The sequence below is a fragment of the Perca flavescens genome, chromosome 2, assembly GCF_004354835.1.
Source record: "Perca flavescens isolate YP-PL-M2 chromosome 2, PFLA_1.0, whole genome shotgun sequence".
In the NCBI taxonomy this organism is placed as follows: Eukaryota; Metazoa; Chordata; class Actinopteri; order Perciformes; family Percidae; genus Perca; species Perca flavescens.
The window spans coordinates 28,185,829-28,203,827 of NC_041332.1; the positions used below are offsets into that span (position 1 = coordinate 28,185,829).

Here is a 17,999-nt window from a genome sequence, read left to right on the forward strand (position 1 = left end):
CAGTGTGGAAAGAAAACACCATTTATCAGTCAATCAAACAAACAGCTAGTCACCAGTCAAAACAGTAAAGTTGAGGGCTGGACAGCTAAACACTGAGCTAAAACTCACTATAATGTACATTATTACACTATATCCATTATTCATTGTTTTCAAACAATGTAAGAATTTTAAAATTCATGTTGTCTCCTCTGGTCCGTTCTGAATCATTCCCTATTTAGACGGTAAATACAATTTACAGAAATTAGCCTATATAAAATAAGCACACTGGATATATCTATCCAAAGTGTTCCTTTGCAGTGTTGCAGACAATGCAGCGTAACACAGGCCGTGTTGCAACCAAAGCACCAAGGTTAGAAGTGATAAATTTCACAAGGAGGATCTTCATCTCGGGCTGAATCTCTATACAAAGACGCTTGATTGGGTTTTATCAGACTCACTTTGGGTATATTAGATTCTGAAGCAGCAATCTGTCCGTCTTTCCCCTTTAACAGTTAATTTTCCTCTAAAGATAAAGACTTCCATTTTTTCTCTGGGACAAAAGGCTGTGATGTAACAAAAGCTGCTATATCTCTTCATGGAGACGCTGAAGATGACGGAAGAAATCATTCTTTAGGGAGTATGACGGCTGAAAACCTACTATGAAAGACATTTTCAATAGCTACAGAATATTGATATATGTGTGCAGGTATATGTCTCTCTCTTTCTATCTATCACTTCCCTTTCTCACTGTGTTTCACCTTTATCAGTGTTCAGTTTGTTTTGGATGTTCTTGCTCCACCTATGATTTATGGGCACATCTGTCAGCCATAATAAAACAGTCTCTAATGAAGTCATGGAAGGTGACCTTTGTGAATATGTGTGTGTGTGTGTGTGTGTGTGTGTGTGTGTGTGTTTCTTTTTTTTTTTTAAACATGCATCTTGTGCACGTGTAGGCTCTGTTATAAAGGTTATGGGGGCTTGTGCTTGTGAGCTGAATGGTAAGCAATCAATGATGTGCTCTAAAATGCTGGATCTATGTACAGTATTAATGAAAAGACACTACAGAGACAAAAAGGAAAGATATACAGAGAGACAGATAGAAAGACAAAACAGTGAATGTTTAAGGAAACAAAAGGGGATTTGCTGCAGGAAACTGGAAATGTTTGACAAAGGAAGACACTCACAGAGCCAAACGCTGCACTACAAACAAATGTAGGCCACATATTCCACTGAGAACGGAGCGGCCATCAGGAGGACGAGCCTCACTTCCAGCTATCTGGCTGATACAATGTGAGGATAAGTAAGGAGAGAGGAGCAGTTGCACACTATTTTATAGGAAATATTCTACAGAGTGGAGGCCAGCAGAAGCTTTAATCACCTCACCGTTACTGGCATCATTATAATATCATTGTCAAAGAGCAAAAGGGGCGTCTGGGACACAGAGAAACGGAGGCTTGGAAAGAAAATGGGGAGTCTGTATTGAAAGGGCGAGGAGCGAGAGAAGGAGAACACAGAAGATGTGAAAAACAGAAATGGTTAAAAATGGAAAGCTTCCACCAGTCAGATGTTAAATCATACCTTGTCATAGTTGAAAAATGACAGTTTGGAGGGTAAATAGTACATACATAGAACCTCAAAATCCCATTGACACCCCTTTCCTCTGCGAATCTCACAATTTGAAACTGCCTCTGAAAACGGGCAAATCTCAATGAATTGAAATGAATTGTGGCTCCTCCTTATTTGGCTCTAGACTCTACCTTTGTTACGCCCCAATATTTACATAGGCTACACCACTGACCTGAGGTCAGCTTAGTCTTCTGAAGCTAGGTCACGCAGATCCATAGCCTGGTTGACACCAGACCCACTCTCAGTTGTAACTGAGAGTGGGTCTGGGAAAGGTTCATCGACAGTTAATTTCCAAAGGGGCGTCACCAATGGACGCTGCTCAAATGCCCTCTGAGCGCAATGGATAGTCCAACCAATCAGACCAACGATCCGGGTGACGCTGCGCTTCGGTAGCCGTCATGTTGAACGTAAACAAAAAGCTGCTCGCCGTCGCTGCGCTATCGTCGTCGCTTAAAGCCCGCCTCAATGGTTGTTATTGGTGTAAAGCCCGTCTCAGCGGTTGTGATTGGTGCCTCGATTTTGGAGATATTGGAAATGGGTTTGAATGGTTTGAATTGGCTCTTCGCCAGACTGACTTGCAGCGCAAATCTCAAATTTGCTGGAAGTTCGTCAGGGTTTACCCTGGCTAGCAGATCTCAGAAATGTTATACATTGTTTGTCTGCTATTTAATTACTAAATTCACTTATGAGACTTTTTTATGCGAGAAATCAACTATGTAGAGGTCAAATATGGGCCGTTTTACGAAAATTGTTGGCTAATTGCAAATTTTGCACTAGCTCAGCAGGCTAACTGACAGCGGCCGGTGCTGCCTCGCCGCCCGGCATGTCCTCCTTCACAGACCCCGGCTCGCTGTGAGCTAGATGGATCTCCGTCACGACCGGAAGCCCGTGGCGCTCCATACCCGTGCAAAGTCACCTATTCTGGGTTACTGGACTACCAAATGCCGAGGCCCTGACGGAGCTCCAGGGCCTGCAGCTAGCTGCGATCTTTATCCATAGGATTGAAGGGACACTAGCAGCTAACAAAACCCCTCGCATTCACAAAAATGCATTAAATTGAAATCGGACACAAGCTGTAGCTTTGTAAGACCTTAGTGTAGCAGTAATATAAGTGGCGTGACGAACAGTTGGGAGTAACTCGTTACAAAAGTAACGCAATTACAGTAATGTATTCCTTTTTGCTGTAACGCAGTAATATAACGCATTACTAATTAAATTTCGGTAATATTATACCCGTTACAATCTCAGTAACGCGAGTTACAACGCATTTTAACGCAATTTTTTTTAAGAATTTCCCAACACCGCGAAACATTTGTTCACAGGAAAAAAAAGCCGTGAATATTATTTCATAACATCTGTGTCCCAACAGGTGACGGTACGTCAGCTCGGACAGCAGTGTCCGAGCCGCAGACAGATTTAAACATGTCGGGAATTAATGTTTAGGCTTGTTACACGTAAATATAATTTCAGTTTATCAGCCGTGGAGAGTAACTATGCCTGTAGTGGAATGGCTTCGAATGACGACCAAAGACGCTTGTCTTTTACTGTGACCATTTACTGTTCAATGTTGCAGTTTTACAAACCAGAAAGTGAGCAACTTAGTTTGACGGACATGTTTGCATCTAGGGTCTCACGTTCATCTCAACACAAGCTAGAAAGAGTACACAACAGACAACTTCCGTGTAGGCTACTTCAAAATAAAAGCTCTTCCTGTGACGGTTCGCAGTAAAACTAAATTACTGTTAAATAAGGTTGTGGACCTTTTCACATATCAGCTGTAAATTAAGTAGTGTAATTAATGTATAGTGAGTTTTAATCACACTATAATTGACCCTTTCCTTTAGACTTTTTTAAACTAAACAACATGAATTTCTTATTCAAGTGCTTTAAACAAACATTTTACAACAATGTACTTCAACACAACTGTAAGGTACTTTTAATTGAGTATTTTCATTTTCCCCTACTTGCCTATTGTACGTTTTACTTATCTATTTTTATAGCTTTAATTACTTTGCATATCCATAATAATTATACAAAAATATTATGAATAATCTATAATATTAGTATTAAAGAGGATAAAGAGGAGACTTTATTGATCCGGTGATGAAATTCACAAGCTAGCTGCCAAGTCAAACTTCCGCTGTTATTTTGGCGAAAGTAACTCAAAAGTAATGCAAAAGTAGTGTAACGCATTACAATTCAGAGACAGTAATATTGTAATATAACTAATTACTCTCAAATGACAGTAACTAGTAATCTATAATGTATTACATTTTGGAAGTAACTTGCCCAACACTGGTGACGAAATTCAAACTGTAAATATACTATAGTTATGCCGGCAGCCGGCTCTGCAGAGCTCTGAGCCCCAGTTGTCCTGTAACCCAGAAGCGTTGACTTTCTCCTGGGTATGGAGCGCAGTGGGGCTGCCACTGTCTTGTCAGACTGTGTGGACCTCCTGAAGTCCGACACGTCTTACCAAATTTGCAATTAGCCATACATTTTCGTAAAACGGCCCATATTTGAGCTTTATATAATTGATTTCTCACATAAAAAAGTCTCAGAAGTGAATTTAGTAATGAAACGTTGCAGTGTCTGAAATATGAGACCTGCTGTCTCGTCTCCAATGTATGCGTATGTGGTTCCTCAACCAATCAGCACGCAGCTCATTTAAATATTCATGAGCATACCATATTTGGAAGAAAAGCTCTCGTTCCAAATAGGGCCAAAACACATGGATGCATAAGGGCCCATAAAACAGCAACCGGGCTATTTTCAGCCCAATCAATGTTACATACCCTATTAGGAGACCTTAAGGAACAGTGTGAAATACCCTATATAATCATTCTATCACCCCTTTAAATGGCAACACTAATCACCAGCCACCTCTAATTACTAAATAGTCCACAATCTCAGAAAAAGGACTTGTAAATAGTAATTAACACTCAAACCCATGATAAAATTGTATCTTATATTGCCAAAAATGATCTGTGCGTGGATAGATGTTATCCTGATGATGGTCTGGATAACTGTAATGTGTATAACTAATGTGTTTATGGAGCTAACTGGGTAACTGCAAGCAGATCTCAAATCCCAATAACAAGACAATGACTTATTTGTGGGACTTTAACTATAGCTCAAAAATGTTGCTGCTGCCCTGAATTCCCACCAGAATCAGAGGATGCTATTCCTGAGTTACCTATGGCCAATGTTTGGTGTTTACCCTTTGAAATGTTGCAGTGACAGTGCAAGATAGTATCTGATTTTTGCCATGCCAGAATACCTAATTTGGCATTTCAAAGTACCCTAAAAGATGTTTATATTATTATCAATCATCCAACTGTAGATAAACATAGCCTTTTATAAACCTGATTTAGGAATCGATAAAGATCTGCAGGTCAATAATTTATCCTTATGCACAGATTAATTTCATGATTAAATTTTTTTATCAATTAGACCAAATCCAACAATGCCTCAACCTTGTAAATGCATATAGGAAAATAATGCATGATTTCTCTTTTTATAAATAACAAAATCCAGTAAATATTTCACATCACACTAAAATCCTTTTACAGTAAAGTGTGAGCCACAGTTTCCCTCCTTGTCCAGAATAATAGTATCATTAGTTTCAATAACAGTGGGCTCCTGCTGCCTCTCACGGACTATCATTCTTTAATTTTAGCTTCTGGCATTTAAAAGATTATTATTTTGCTCTGAAGCTGGGTATTAGTGCTGAGATTTCACATCTGTCATGTTTTCAAAGATATTAATTTAACAATTACTAGACTGACAATCACTTTATATACAAAGTGACCTCTATTACTGTGAAGTGAAAATGTACATTACCGTACTTTAGTTTTTTTTAAGACATTATTTGTTCGTTAGCATTTGAGCTGCAGGATTATCTTTCTTTTGTCAACAAATCCCATGAAAACAATGAATGAAAATGAATGGATCCTATAACCATAGCCAAAGCCTGATATATCTCATTCCTTGGGGCAACAGACCTCCATTGTTGTCCAAACGATTCAAAATGTTACTTTATTCATTATGATGAACATGGACTGTAGTTTATTTTGAGTCAAACCCACATACATCGTCCTGCTGCTGTAAATACTAGTGCAGCCAAAGTGTATTAATCCACAGCTAAAAATAGTCCCCAACAAATGTACTATTTATTTGCTGAAAACTATAGTGCCCAGCTGTTATAGGACAGAGACTTCAAGAATTAAAAAACGAAAAAATGAAACTATATATTTATGACCCATTTTTTTTATAATGTCTTCAGTAGGGACTTATTTAGTAACTTCTACCAACATTTGAATTTCCCTTCATATTAAAGGCAACCTCTGAGTAGACTCGTGTATTTGAACAGCTGACTTCGGGTATAAATAACACAAGTTATCTTGGAAGCTAACGTTAGCTCGCAATCACCTGTTGAGCTCCATGCAAAGTCTGCAGCCAGATGCAAAAACAAACTCCCAAAAGAGCCACATAAAGTGAAACCGAAGGGAAGTTGTGAACTATTCAAATACTAAGAGAAATGGAGTCTGTGTGGTCTGTTGTTGTTATCACTTTAAGATAATTAAACTTAACTAACCTAACTAAATAGAAGCAGTTTAGGCAGGCTAACGCGCTAGCATTATGTGGCTAATAGTTAGTTAGCTCTACATTAAGAGTGATTTAATATGGGACAGTTTGTGATACATTAAATATCGAAGGAACCTTAGAAGTGTGTTCCCCTTGTTAACACAAAGACTCAAACCAGACATAACACAAAGCCTACAGAAGCCCACCGCACAACAAGAAATAACCATTTTATTATATGAGCGAACACGTACGCGTTTGACTTGCTGTCCGTCTAGAGTATAGCTCTTCCGCTGTCCGTCATGGCGTTCATAATTCGCGCGAGTAGAGTGTGACGTCATGTGCAAAGGGTCTATAGCTGGAGCCAGCAGCCAGTTAGCTTAGCTTAGCGTCAAGATTAGAAACCAAGGGGAAATAGCTAGCCTGGCTTTATCTAAACAAATGACAAATCTGTCTAACCTGTATTAAACTAACAACATAAAATGTTTTGCTAATGAGCTTTACACCAAAAACACACCATTAATGCAATAATAAGAATTTTCTGCAGCCAAGAAGCATGTTTATGTGATTCAGGCAGGAAGAAATTCTTTATAACATAGGTCAACATGTCACAGGAGTCACAGGACACTGTTTAATGATTGGCTGCGGGTATAATCTTGGCAAACTTTGGTGCAAAAAGTTTAACTATCCCCAACTTTTAGTTTGGGTGCACTTCGTTGCATAATCCAACGGCCGCAACACAGAGTGGGCACCGCATATAGACATTGCATGGCAGCTCGACGCAGGCGGCACTTCGCCACTGCTTGGTGTGTTTTCCGCGTAAGAGCTGCTGGTAGGTTGATGTTGTTACTTTTAGAAAGCGCCAGGCTAACTGTTTCACCCAGTTTACATTCTTTATGCTAAGCTAAGCTAACGTGCTGTCGGCTGAAGCTTCATATTTCCCATGTAGAGTGGTATCAATCTTCTCATCTAACTCTCCACCAGAAAGCAAATAAGTGTATTTCCAAAAATGTGCTACTATTCCTTTACAAGTGAAAGACTAATGCATTGTTGGTTTTGGTCTTTTCATTGGATTTGATAACACAAGCCTTATCCTGTAATTTTTTGACAACTGACAGGCCAGATTCAAACCCAGTACATCTCCATAACTTACAGTGTGTGCCGCAGACCCTTGGTTTAACAGTACACTCCACTGCTGGATTTTTCTTCCCATATAAGAAAATAGACTGCAGTTATGTGCCCGCTGCATGCGTTAATTAAAATACCCATGGAGGGCACGGAGCATACAGCCAGTGAGATGAATATTGAAAGCAAGTTGAATGCTGTTCTCCACTAACTATAGCAGTGGGTGGTACATGTCTGTCCATGTGCCTTTGAAATCCCTCTCCATGTTCCCTATCATTGGAATAAATCTCTCTCTGTGTTAATGACTGCCTGTGGACAAAACTTATCTGCACTTCCAAATGAAAACCAGGCATAACGGCACAGTGAGTAAGGGGTTATTAAAGATTGAAACTGTACCTAATTAAAACTATGGCAAAAGAATCTGAAGTTAAAGCTGGTGACTGGGCACACAGAAATGGACAGAGTGGATGTGTAAAGGAGAAACTTACCTCGACTGGAACAGGAGGAGGAGGGCGACGACGCACATTAATCTACCTGAGGCTGAATTTATTTAATATGACTCCACATATTCGTGATGTCAGTTTGGCACCCTTCCATCAGCTTTGTAGGATAAGACTTGTATTAAATAAGAGTAGGTAATGGGGCCATGGCGGTCATTGCTCCTTCCAGAAACATTTCAATGTTCTTGTTACACAGATCTGAGCAGGTATGAGACAGATATAACATATAAGTACAACTTCATATATGTGATCCTCTGATCCTAGTGGATCTATATAAAAAAGCCTTGAAGATTAGGCGCTTCAGTCTGTGTTGCTATTTACAGGTTGTAACAAAGACTACTGTACGAATATAGAGGACTTTTTTTCTCCCTGCTACCACATCCTGATATTAACAGGAAGTGACATGCTTGTAAAGACAATAACAGCAGTCGCCTGAAATCAGCGTTTCACTGGTCAGGACAGTAAATTCACACTGAAAGGAAGTGTTCACCATCAAAGAATTGTTTTCTGGAAATATTCCTCTGAGTATGAAGGGTTTTAGTCAAAGCTAAGCCTTTTGAAAACAATGACAACAAACTCTGCTCCCCCGCTTGAAAGCCCTGTCTTTTATAACCCATTAACCCTGACCTCCTCCCTATGCGGACCACAGCGCTCCTATACAGCAGCAGTCAATATAGTGCATGCAGCAATAAATACGTGGAATACATACGAATTATAGTGCATTACTTATCATAGTTACAGCCTGAAATAGTAGCTGATTCCTTTCCTGTCAATCGATGAATCAATTAAACGACTAATCGCATGCTTTAAAATGCATTCACTGATTCCAACTGCCAAACAGAATAAAAGGGACATGCTGTGTGCATTTCTCTGTGGATTGAGTGTTTTGATATGTTCACAGTATTTACAGTATATAGCACTTTGACCTGCTTTATAATCAAAAAATACATTGAAATCTTACTTTTTACAATATGGGATCTTTAAGACATGTATGATTAAATAGTTGGTTATGCGAGGGTGCATTGACAATATATCACTATATCCACTAAATGAAGCTTTGATTGCATTGAATGATGGATATTTGATGTGTGTGCATGTGTGTGCATGTGTGTGTGTGTGTGTGTGTGTGTGTGTGTGTGTGTGTGTGTGTGTGTGTGTGTATGTGTGTGTGTGTGTCTTGGTATCCTAAAATTGCTCTTACAACATTACAGCATATGTTTCTATATTAGCTGCTATCATTTCTGCATATGATAAGGTTTTTGTTATTGTCCCTCAGCACCCAGGTCTCCATTACTAAAAATGCCATGAACAATGGGCAATAGACAATTTCTTCTGTTCAATGCAGATAAAACAAAAACTGCCTATTTTAGACCTGAGGTAGCAAATAACAAATTTCCAAGTCTTCTCTTGCACTGCACTTATTCCAAATGATCTGCTCAAAATTGTATCTTTGATTCAGGCTTACTCCACAAGGCAATGCCCAAAACAGTACATTTTGTTCTTAGAAATATCCCCAAGATTGGGTCTCTGCTGTCCTTCACTGATTTCTATTTTACAGAAATGCACTAAATGTTTTCTCTGGCTGACTGGACCCTGAACTTGTAGATATTCTGTTCACACAGAACTAAGCAATGCTAACTGGTGGATTCATGTAAACGCTTAGATTGATTATAAAATATTTCCATCTAGGCCCACATGTAGACTTGGGATGTTAATCTCTTCTGTCTCAAAAGGAAAGAGTTGGGAGCTAACTAGCCTCGGAACAAACCTCATGCCCCCGTAAGGGATCAGAAACTGTCTCTGACACTAACATATCCAGCCCAGTCTATAACCTACAGTACTGTACCTTTACTCTCAGCTGAAGTCTGACACTCTCCTGTGGATTGCGTTGATGTTTCCTGCTGCTTTCACTTCCCCTCACATGTGCACTTGGCTCAGACGCAATGAAGTGCTATCTCATGTTTTTAATAAACTTAAAAAAAGAAGCTTAAATATCATCAGAACAGGGATGCTATAGGTCAGAAATGAAGAATATATAAATCTCAATTTAGTTTTTTGTTTTAATAGAAAAAACAACGAAGAATAGAGATTAAACAGTGCATGTATGCATACAGTCCCTTTTTTTGCACAACAGTACAACGTACTGTAATCACTCACATAAAAGAAATGTGCATGAAAAGAAAATGCAGCAATCTTATAAATATAGGGCCCCAAAACACCTCAAAAACATATACCATAAATGCAGCAAATGCAATGAGATGTTGGTTTAATATACTTGCACAACTATTCTGACAGTAAGAAATATGTTTACCCCGTGATCAGTGCCTTTTACTGTGAAGGTCTGGACTGCCATTGTAACTAACAAACATGCGTTTCACTATTATTGCCTCTGTTATTTAAAAACGGTTAGAAGTTCTCTCTTTTCATAATATCTATTTCTAGAAAATAAGTCTTGGGTTGTTCATTTTATAGTACTATTTGCTACCTTCTTTGATTATAAACATCACACATAGTTTGACTCTTACAACATTCCACTATACTTACTTACAGGGATCATTGTCCCATTAACGGGGTGACAGAATGAATATATAGGGTATTTCACACTGTTTCTTAAGGTTAAGGTTAAGTTCTCCTAATAGGGTAAGTAACATTGGTTGGGTTGAAAATAGCCCGGTTGCTATTCTATGGGCCCTTATGCATCCATGTGTTTTGGCCCTATTTGGAACGAGAGCTTTTCTTCCAAATATGGAACCACATACACATACATTGGAGGCGAGACAGCAGGTCTCATATTTCAGACACTGCAATGTTATACATTGTTTGTCTGCTATTTCATTACTAAATTCACTTCTGAGACTTTTTTATGTGAGAAATCAACTATATAAAGCTCAAATATGGGCCGTTTTACGAAAATTTATGGTTAATTACAAATTTGGTAAGATGTGTCGGTTCAGGAGCTCCACACAGCCTGACGAGACAGCGGCAGCCCGCTGCGCTCCATACCCAGGGCAAAGTCACCGTTTCTTGGGCTCGGGGCTCCGCGGAGCTGGCCAGCTGCCAGCTGCCGGCATAACTATAGTATATTTACACTTTGAATTTCGTCACGCCACTTATATTACAGCTACCCTAAGGTCTTACAAAGCTACAGCTTTCAATTTAATGCATTTTTGTGAATTTGAGGGGTTTCGTTAGCTGCTAGTGTCCCTTCAATCCTATGGGTAAAGATTGCGGCTAGCTAGCTACACTTTCGGCATAACTATAGTATATTAACACTTTGAATTTCGTCACGCCACTTATATTACAGCTACCATAAGGTCTTACAAAGCTAACACTTTATAGCTCTCATTGATAGAGCTCCATCCAGCTCACCGCGGGCATTATCAATGACACTCGCAGACAAGAGGCGTTTATTTCCCCGATTGTTTGTTTAAATAACTCAACACACATATCCATTACAAGATTAACTGGAACTTGCGATAAGGCGTAACAAGCTCGCTGACTGCACTTTTCACTCACACACACACACCATTTAGCAGGAAGAGAGGAGGGAGAGCAGCTAGCTGCAGGCCTTGGAGCTCTGTTAGGGCAGCGGCATTTGGTAGTCCAGTAACCCAGAAACGTTGACTTTGCGCGGGTATGGAGTGCCGCGGGCTGCCGGCCGTGACAGAGCTCCATCTAGGTCACAGCGAGCCGGGGTCTGTGAAGGAGGACACAGCAGGTGGCGAGGCAGCACCGGCCGCTGTCTTGTTAGCCTGCTGAGCTACTGAACTTTGCAATTAGCCATCAATTTTCGTAAAACGGCACATATTTGACCTCTACATAGTTGATTTCTCGCATAAAAAAGTTTCAGAAGTGAATTTAGTAATTAAATAGCAGACAAACAATGTATAAAACTTCTGAGATCTGCGTGACCTAGATTCAGAAGACTAAGCTGACCTCAGGTCAGTGGTGTAGCCTATGTAAATTTTGGGGCGTTACAAAGATAGAAGGTAGAGCCAAATAAGGTAGGAGTTGAGGAGTTGACATCAACTTTTAGCTTGGTTGAGATTTGCCCGTTTTCAGCAGCAGTTTCAAATTGTGAGATTTGCATAGGAAAGATGTGTCAATGGGATGTTCAGGTTCTATGTATGTCCTATTTACTCTCGTTTTTCAACTATGACAAGGTAAAATCGGTTTTGCATTCTATCACCCCTTTAATGCTTTCACTTGGCATTGTAATCATGATGAGGGGGGGGGACAAACATTTTGCCCTCTAGGAAAAGGGAGGAGTTTGACATTGGCTACCTCTGTGCTGTGCTACTCGAGGACGGAGGAGGGAGGTGGACGCATGCAGCAGTTGGACCGTCTGACATTTTTCAGCATTGACCTGAAAATGTTCTGCTGCCTCCTTTTGTTCTTCTTGCCATGTCGCGGAGAGTCAACACCAGAGACTGACTTTCGGAAAGAGGTCTGGACAATCAGTTTCCTCTCTTGCTCCTTGATTTTGCACTGCAAGTGGCTTTGAATTGCAAAACCAAGGGATTCTGGGTCCACAGAAGCACCGTAGACCTCCCAAGTCATCCCTTGTTCATCCCAGACGACATCATGGACGCCCTTTTCTTTCTGCTTCTGGTCGTCCTCTTTATCCTTTCTCTCCGGTTCTATCTTCTGTTTGCCTGACTTTTTCTCCTTCTTCGGGGCTTTACCCCCTCCTTTAGCCTTTTGTTTTGGACTTTCAGCCTTTTTTTTAGTTACAGCTGGATTGGATGTGGTGTTTGTTGTTGCTGTTGTTGTTGTTGGCAGGGCCTTGCTGGGCCCGGTTGTAACAGCAACCTTAGACAGCGCAGCATTTTTAATGTCAACAGATCCAGACTTGTTAGCACTGGCTGTCTCTGGGGCTGTTACTGATTTGAGAGAGGGAGCTTCAGCAGGGGCTGTTTTGGCCGAAGATTTCTGAACTCCGGTTTTAATCTGGAAGTTGCCTGTCTTTTCTGGCTCCTTGGGGTTGCTGTGTTCAATGTTGATTTGATAAACTGGCTGGATGTTGCACAGAGCTGACCCGGGTTCTTTAGGCTTTGCTCCGAGCCTTTTGTCTTGCTGCTGGGACAATGTTTCTGAGTGGGAAACCACGCCAGCATTTTTGTTGGGGCACATCTCCGCCTCAACAGTGAGTCTCTCTGACCTCGGATCAGTAGAGGCGGATAGAGAACTCATGCTCATCTGATGTAGTGCCACACCGCCATCCTCCTGGTAGACTACCGCCAGGCTCTGCGTAGCCTCCCTGGGGACTGCACCATTGCTGGGCCTACGAGGCATGGCGAAAGACAGCAGGCTCGGACTTGTGGCCACAGCCTTACTGCACATGTTTGCTACCGCCTGAACCTCCATATCATGACACTGCCTGACTGGAGTGGATGACGGGGATAAGGTCATCGTCGAAGCCTCCTTGTACAGGTTGCAGTGCTGCTGCCCTTCATGGACAGCTGTGTCAATCTTGCTGGCTTCCTCAGACACATGCCCATCTGCCAGCATGTTTTGTGTAGCCTGGGGCAGAGTGGAGGGGTCCTTCTGTGAAGACACTGGCTGATGTTTATCTGAGGAGACTGTAGGTTTCTTTACTGGTGGCAAATCCTTCTCTGGAAGCGTTGAACTTGAAGTCTTATTTGTAGACTCTGCATCTTTGCTCTTAGACAGATTTGTAGTGCTGCTAAGAGGAGCTGCAGTAGTTTCCTTGCTTTGGTTAGGTTTGGGAGTCTCTTGCAGACTCCCAGAGCTTTGTGAGCAGCTACGTATATGATCAGGCTCTTGAGATTTCTGTGGTTCAGCTGTGTCCTTGTTTTTGGGAGATAAAATACTCCCTTTATTATCGTGTTGTGGTTCAGATGTCATATGCCTTTTTTCACAGGCATTAAGATTTTTATTATTTGGAGAAACATTTTTATTACTGTCCTCTCGTGCTGCAGCTTTGGCAGAGGATGTCAGCTTTGCACACTTCTCCTCTGCTCCACTTGGCCCCTTTATTCTGCAGTCATTGGTCTGCATGTCGACCTTTGACGCTGAAAGAGCAGACAACACATCGGCCTTACAGATATCCTTTTCATCAGCCAGGCTTAACATTTTCATATTAGCGTTAGAATCCCTCTGGTCCCCTCCTGCATCACCCACACCTTGGCCTGTCAGAGACTGGTCTTGCATCAATTGGTCTCCACCTGTCACAAACTCAGACTTTATCTGGTTATCATTAGTTGGTACTGGTTTGTCTGACACAGTGCTGCTAACCGGTTCACCACCCTTGGAAGCTGTTTTTTGGGTGGTGTTAGCGGGAGAAGCAGTCAGAGATGAGTTAACCTGTTTGTGGTCAGGAGATGTGAGGGTGGGTTTTGGACAGACATGAGAGAGTTTGAGGTTGGGCTCTTTAGCCCAGTTGGCATTAGGCTCCTTATTGCCCAGAGTGTCCACCACAGCCAGCTGAGGCACCATCTGGACGGTCACTGTTCTTTTTGGGTTAGTTCCCATGCTGGGTTATACTGTTCCAGTCCTTAAATATTGTCGTAATCCAAAGACGAAAACAGATGTGCAATATCAGTCACTTTGTGTGATTCCCTAAAAGAGGAAAATAGAAATAGACTTAGTTTGTTTTTAATGATTGAGCTTCACTTTTTATTAACTGGAATCTTGATTTAGACAAAAATAATCAGACCAGACTCACATAGGCCTCGCAGTCCAGGCCAAGATGAGCATTATGTAAGTTAGCCTACATTCCAGTTTGTTTCTTTGAAAAGTCATTTGCATGCTTTTAAATAATCAGTGTTACAATAAAGGCAAAGCACCAGAACAATCAATGACCCATATTTGCCCAATTCAACTACTGTTTTGAATGTGACTCCAAGCCTAAGGATCTAATTAACCATAAGATAAAATTATAATACCAACACTCTATGTCCAAATCATAATGATGTGAAATGTATACAACAAGCTATGTTTCTTTAAACAGTTATGTTGATTGATGATTAGTTACTGTAAAGGTTACTTAAAACATAATCCCTAAAGAACATGCAGAAATTCTGTGTCAGAGTAAAGAAAAGAAAACTTACAAACTTGCAAGTAAAGTAAGCAAAGTGCTGAAATAAGACTTTGACCTAATGTAGGCTAAAATTGATTACAGATAAGGAAAGGATGTTTCTGATTAGAAATTGTATATGTTCCAGTTTCACTGGAACCAATAGTTGTGTCTGGTTCTAAAAACACAAATTAGTTATGTGTTTGCTTGGCAGTATCATGCAGTTCCCAACAATTCTCAAGTTGAACTTTTTCTGTCAAGCTACATTTATGAAATATAAACAGAAAAGGTTTGTAAGCCTAAAATAACGAGCCTTTTGGTCCTCTTATCTAATCAATCCAGCATACATTCGGTTTCACAAATCTCTTCATCCCAGACCTGATGAATGACTCCACCTCAGTCTGTCTCCTAAGTGTCAAAGCATCTGAGCCAATTCTGCAAGTAATGTGCCAGCACTCAGCAGACGTCTGAGGTATCTGATCCTTTGGTGTCAGACAAACGAATTGCACTGTGAGTAAGACTTTAATCATACAAAACAGGCTACAGGCTTCATCAAAAGAGGAGGAAGAACCACCGATTGATAATTCAGTGGTCCACAGGGAGCAAGTTGGCCATTTCCATTTCACTGACATTACTGATGAGAATTAATTCTGCATAATGTGCAGCATATCTCACTGAAAGAAAGGTTATACCCAGCCTTGTCTTTTCAGCTATTCCCCTTTCTCACAACAATACACATCTACACAACAACAAACATAATAGATTTTTTTTTTTTTTTACAGATCAGGTAATATTTACGTTTACCTACATTACTCAAGGATGCAGAATAATGTATCTTTTAATGTACTTGTTAATCTGAAAGAGTCATTGCTAAGTGTGACTTGAATAAAACAGAATAGTAGGTTACTGTTTTGGGTCATGGACAGGTGTAGCCCATTTGTTTGTGCTATCCCACTACGCATCCGCAGTCTGTTGACAAAGTGCAACTGTTTATGGAAAGCATAATCCTGCCTGTAATTAGATATTCAACAATTAAAACGCACTGGTGTCTTAATTGTCTGCAGCAGTTTAGAGATACCAGACAGAGTGTGTCCAGAATGTAAATTCATGCACAACGTTACATACATTAAAGTGATGCACACGACCTATTAGGGCCAATTAAGATCTATGTCATGTAGCGTACATTTGCAGCTATGTCCCACCCCAATATCAAAGAAGCCACTGAGATGTGCTTATTTGATATGACCTTGCGGACAAATTCAACATCTGACACGAAGGAAAACACAGTCTAATGAGAAGAGGAGGGTGGCTTACCTTGAGAGACGCTTTATGTCCCGTTCCTTGGGGTGCCGTTTTCGCGTCCGTGTCAGTGAGATGAGGCTAAACCCTAGAAATTAATATGGAAAACCAGCCCTGTGTCGGTGACACCAAGCCACGCCTTCCGCCAGAATATAGGTCTTTAAAATGGTATCGATCCTACACAGCGAAGTGCAAAATGTAAGCCCCCTGACTGACTGACCGACCGACCGTGCGCAATGAGTCACCGCGGTCCGGCCGATGGATGCTGCCTCACTGAGCTCTTTATTAGCGTTGCCTCATGCTTAGAAAAAGGGGACCGTTCACAATTGACCTCTCATGGTGTGTGTGTGTGTGTGTGTGTGTGTGTGTGTGTGTGTGTGTGTGTGTGTGTGTGTGTGTGTGTGTGTGTGTGTGTGTGTGCGTGTCATCCCAGAACTGGCCCAGCGCAGGCAACGTGGTGCAGCAAATAAATGAATGGATGAAATGGGAGAAGAGGGTGAGAATGGAGACAGTGCTGTAACAGCCGCAGGCATCCATAGGAGCGTCACTTGCACTTGAAATTGATTACTATTAGATCATAGCAGCAGCATCATGTTTGTGCTGAGGGACAGTTATATTCCAAGAGGTTATGTTATTTATTTGAGTGCGTCTTTTTGCATCATTTATATATGAATTTATGAGAATAGCATGTGTGTGCATGTGTCTGTTTGAAGGGGTGCATCATCAAGGAATATCAGGTTATGGTTTTGAGTAGAATCAGGTAGCATATAGGCCTACCTTTAGATTACAAACTGCACTTTTAAAATGAAGACATTTTATCAGGTCTGCTAAATAAATCACTTTTATTATCAGGACATTTATTGTAGGCAAGGCAAAGTATCCTACTCCCTTAAAGATGCAGCTATTTCAGTTTAGCTGACTTTCATGTGATAGGCCCATCTGATCCAAATATTTGGAATTATCCCTTTCTGGATGACAGAACAGCTGCTACAAAAAGGTGTTAGGACGAAAAGGTTTGAAAAAGTAATAACCAGATATTGTAAATAAGTTTCGGTTGACTAGTAATATGCATTTCCTGCTTTACCACAGCAGAGAAAGTGTGTGTTTTCTTTCTGTGTTTTTAATAATTGTTAAAAGGTTGACAGTGGCATATCTAGACCGGTGGCTCCAAAACTGGCACGGCATTTCAACGCACAGCATATTATCATATCATAAAAGACTATTAGAGGGACATCTCTCTCTATTATACAGTATGTATATAGGAAACAATTGGTTCTCTTCAGGTGTGCATTGTGTGTATTAGTCAGTGTGTTTGATTAAGACTTTCCTGAAAAAAAAAACTCATCATGTTGACGAAAACTGAACGTCATGTGTAAAATTGGTAGAGTGCCCTATCACATTCTGCCTCTCTGTCCCTCCCTTGAGCCACATCCCCCAAACCTGCTCATTGCCATTCTCCACCTGTCCACCAGACTCCCTCATCCACCCCCTCACCTGTTTCCACTTTCCCTTGTCTGCCCTACAGTAGATAACCGGCTCATTTCCTCTCATTCCCTGTCAGACTGTCAAAGTTGCTTTGTTGCTTCTTGTCGTTTGCTTTCAAGCCTCTGGTACCTTGTAACCTGTACCACCATGATAAATTATCCTTTGCCTGTGAAATCAGGCAAACCACAACTGTGATCATTTTCATAGATATGTTGGTAATGTTTTGTCCTTTTACATGTGTATTGTATACTTGTATCTGTATATTGTTACCTGTAATGTTTGGTTTTTGTTCCCTGCTTAGGGACTGCGGATGTAAATTAGCATTTTTGCTAACTCTGGCATTACAGCTTGCATTTTTATAC

General features: G+C 40.8%; 1 protein-coding gene across 1 annotated transcript; it reads right to left on the minus strand.

Moving 5' to 3' along the window:
• Nucleotides 1-11,871: 11,871 nt before the first annotated feature.
• Nucleotides 11,872-16,240, minus strand: gprin3b (GPRIN family member 3b). Its single transcript, XM_028564589.1, has 2 exons — nucleotides 16,168-16,240; nucleotides 11,872-14,396 (listed from the first exon to the last, which is right to left on the minus strand). Exon 2 carries the CDS (start codon nucleotides 14,307-14,309, stop codon nucleotides 12,111-12,113), a length of 2,199 nt encoding a protein of 732 aa, XP_028420390.1. The 5' UTR covers nucleotides 14,310-14,396; nucleotides 16,168-16,240; the 3' UTR covers nucleotides 11,872-12,110.
• Nucleotides 16,241-17,999: the final 1,759 nt, after the last annotated feature.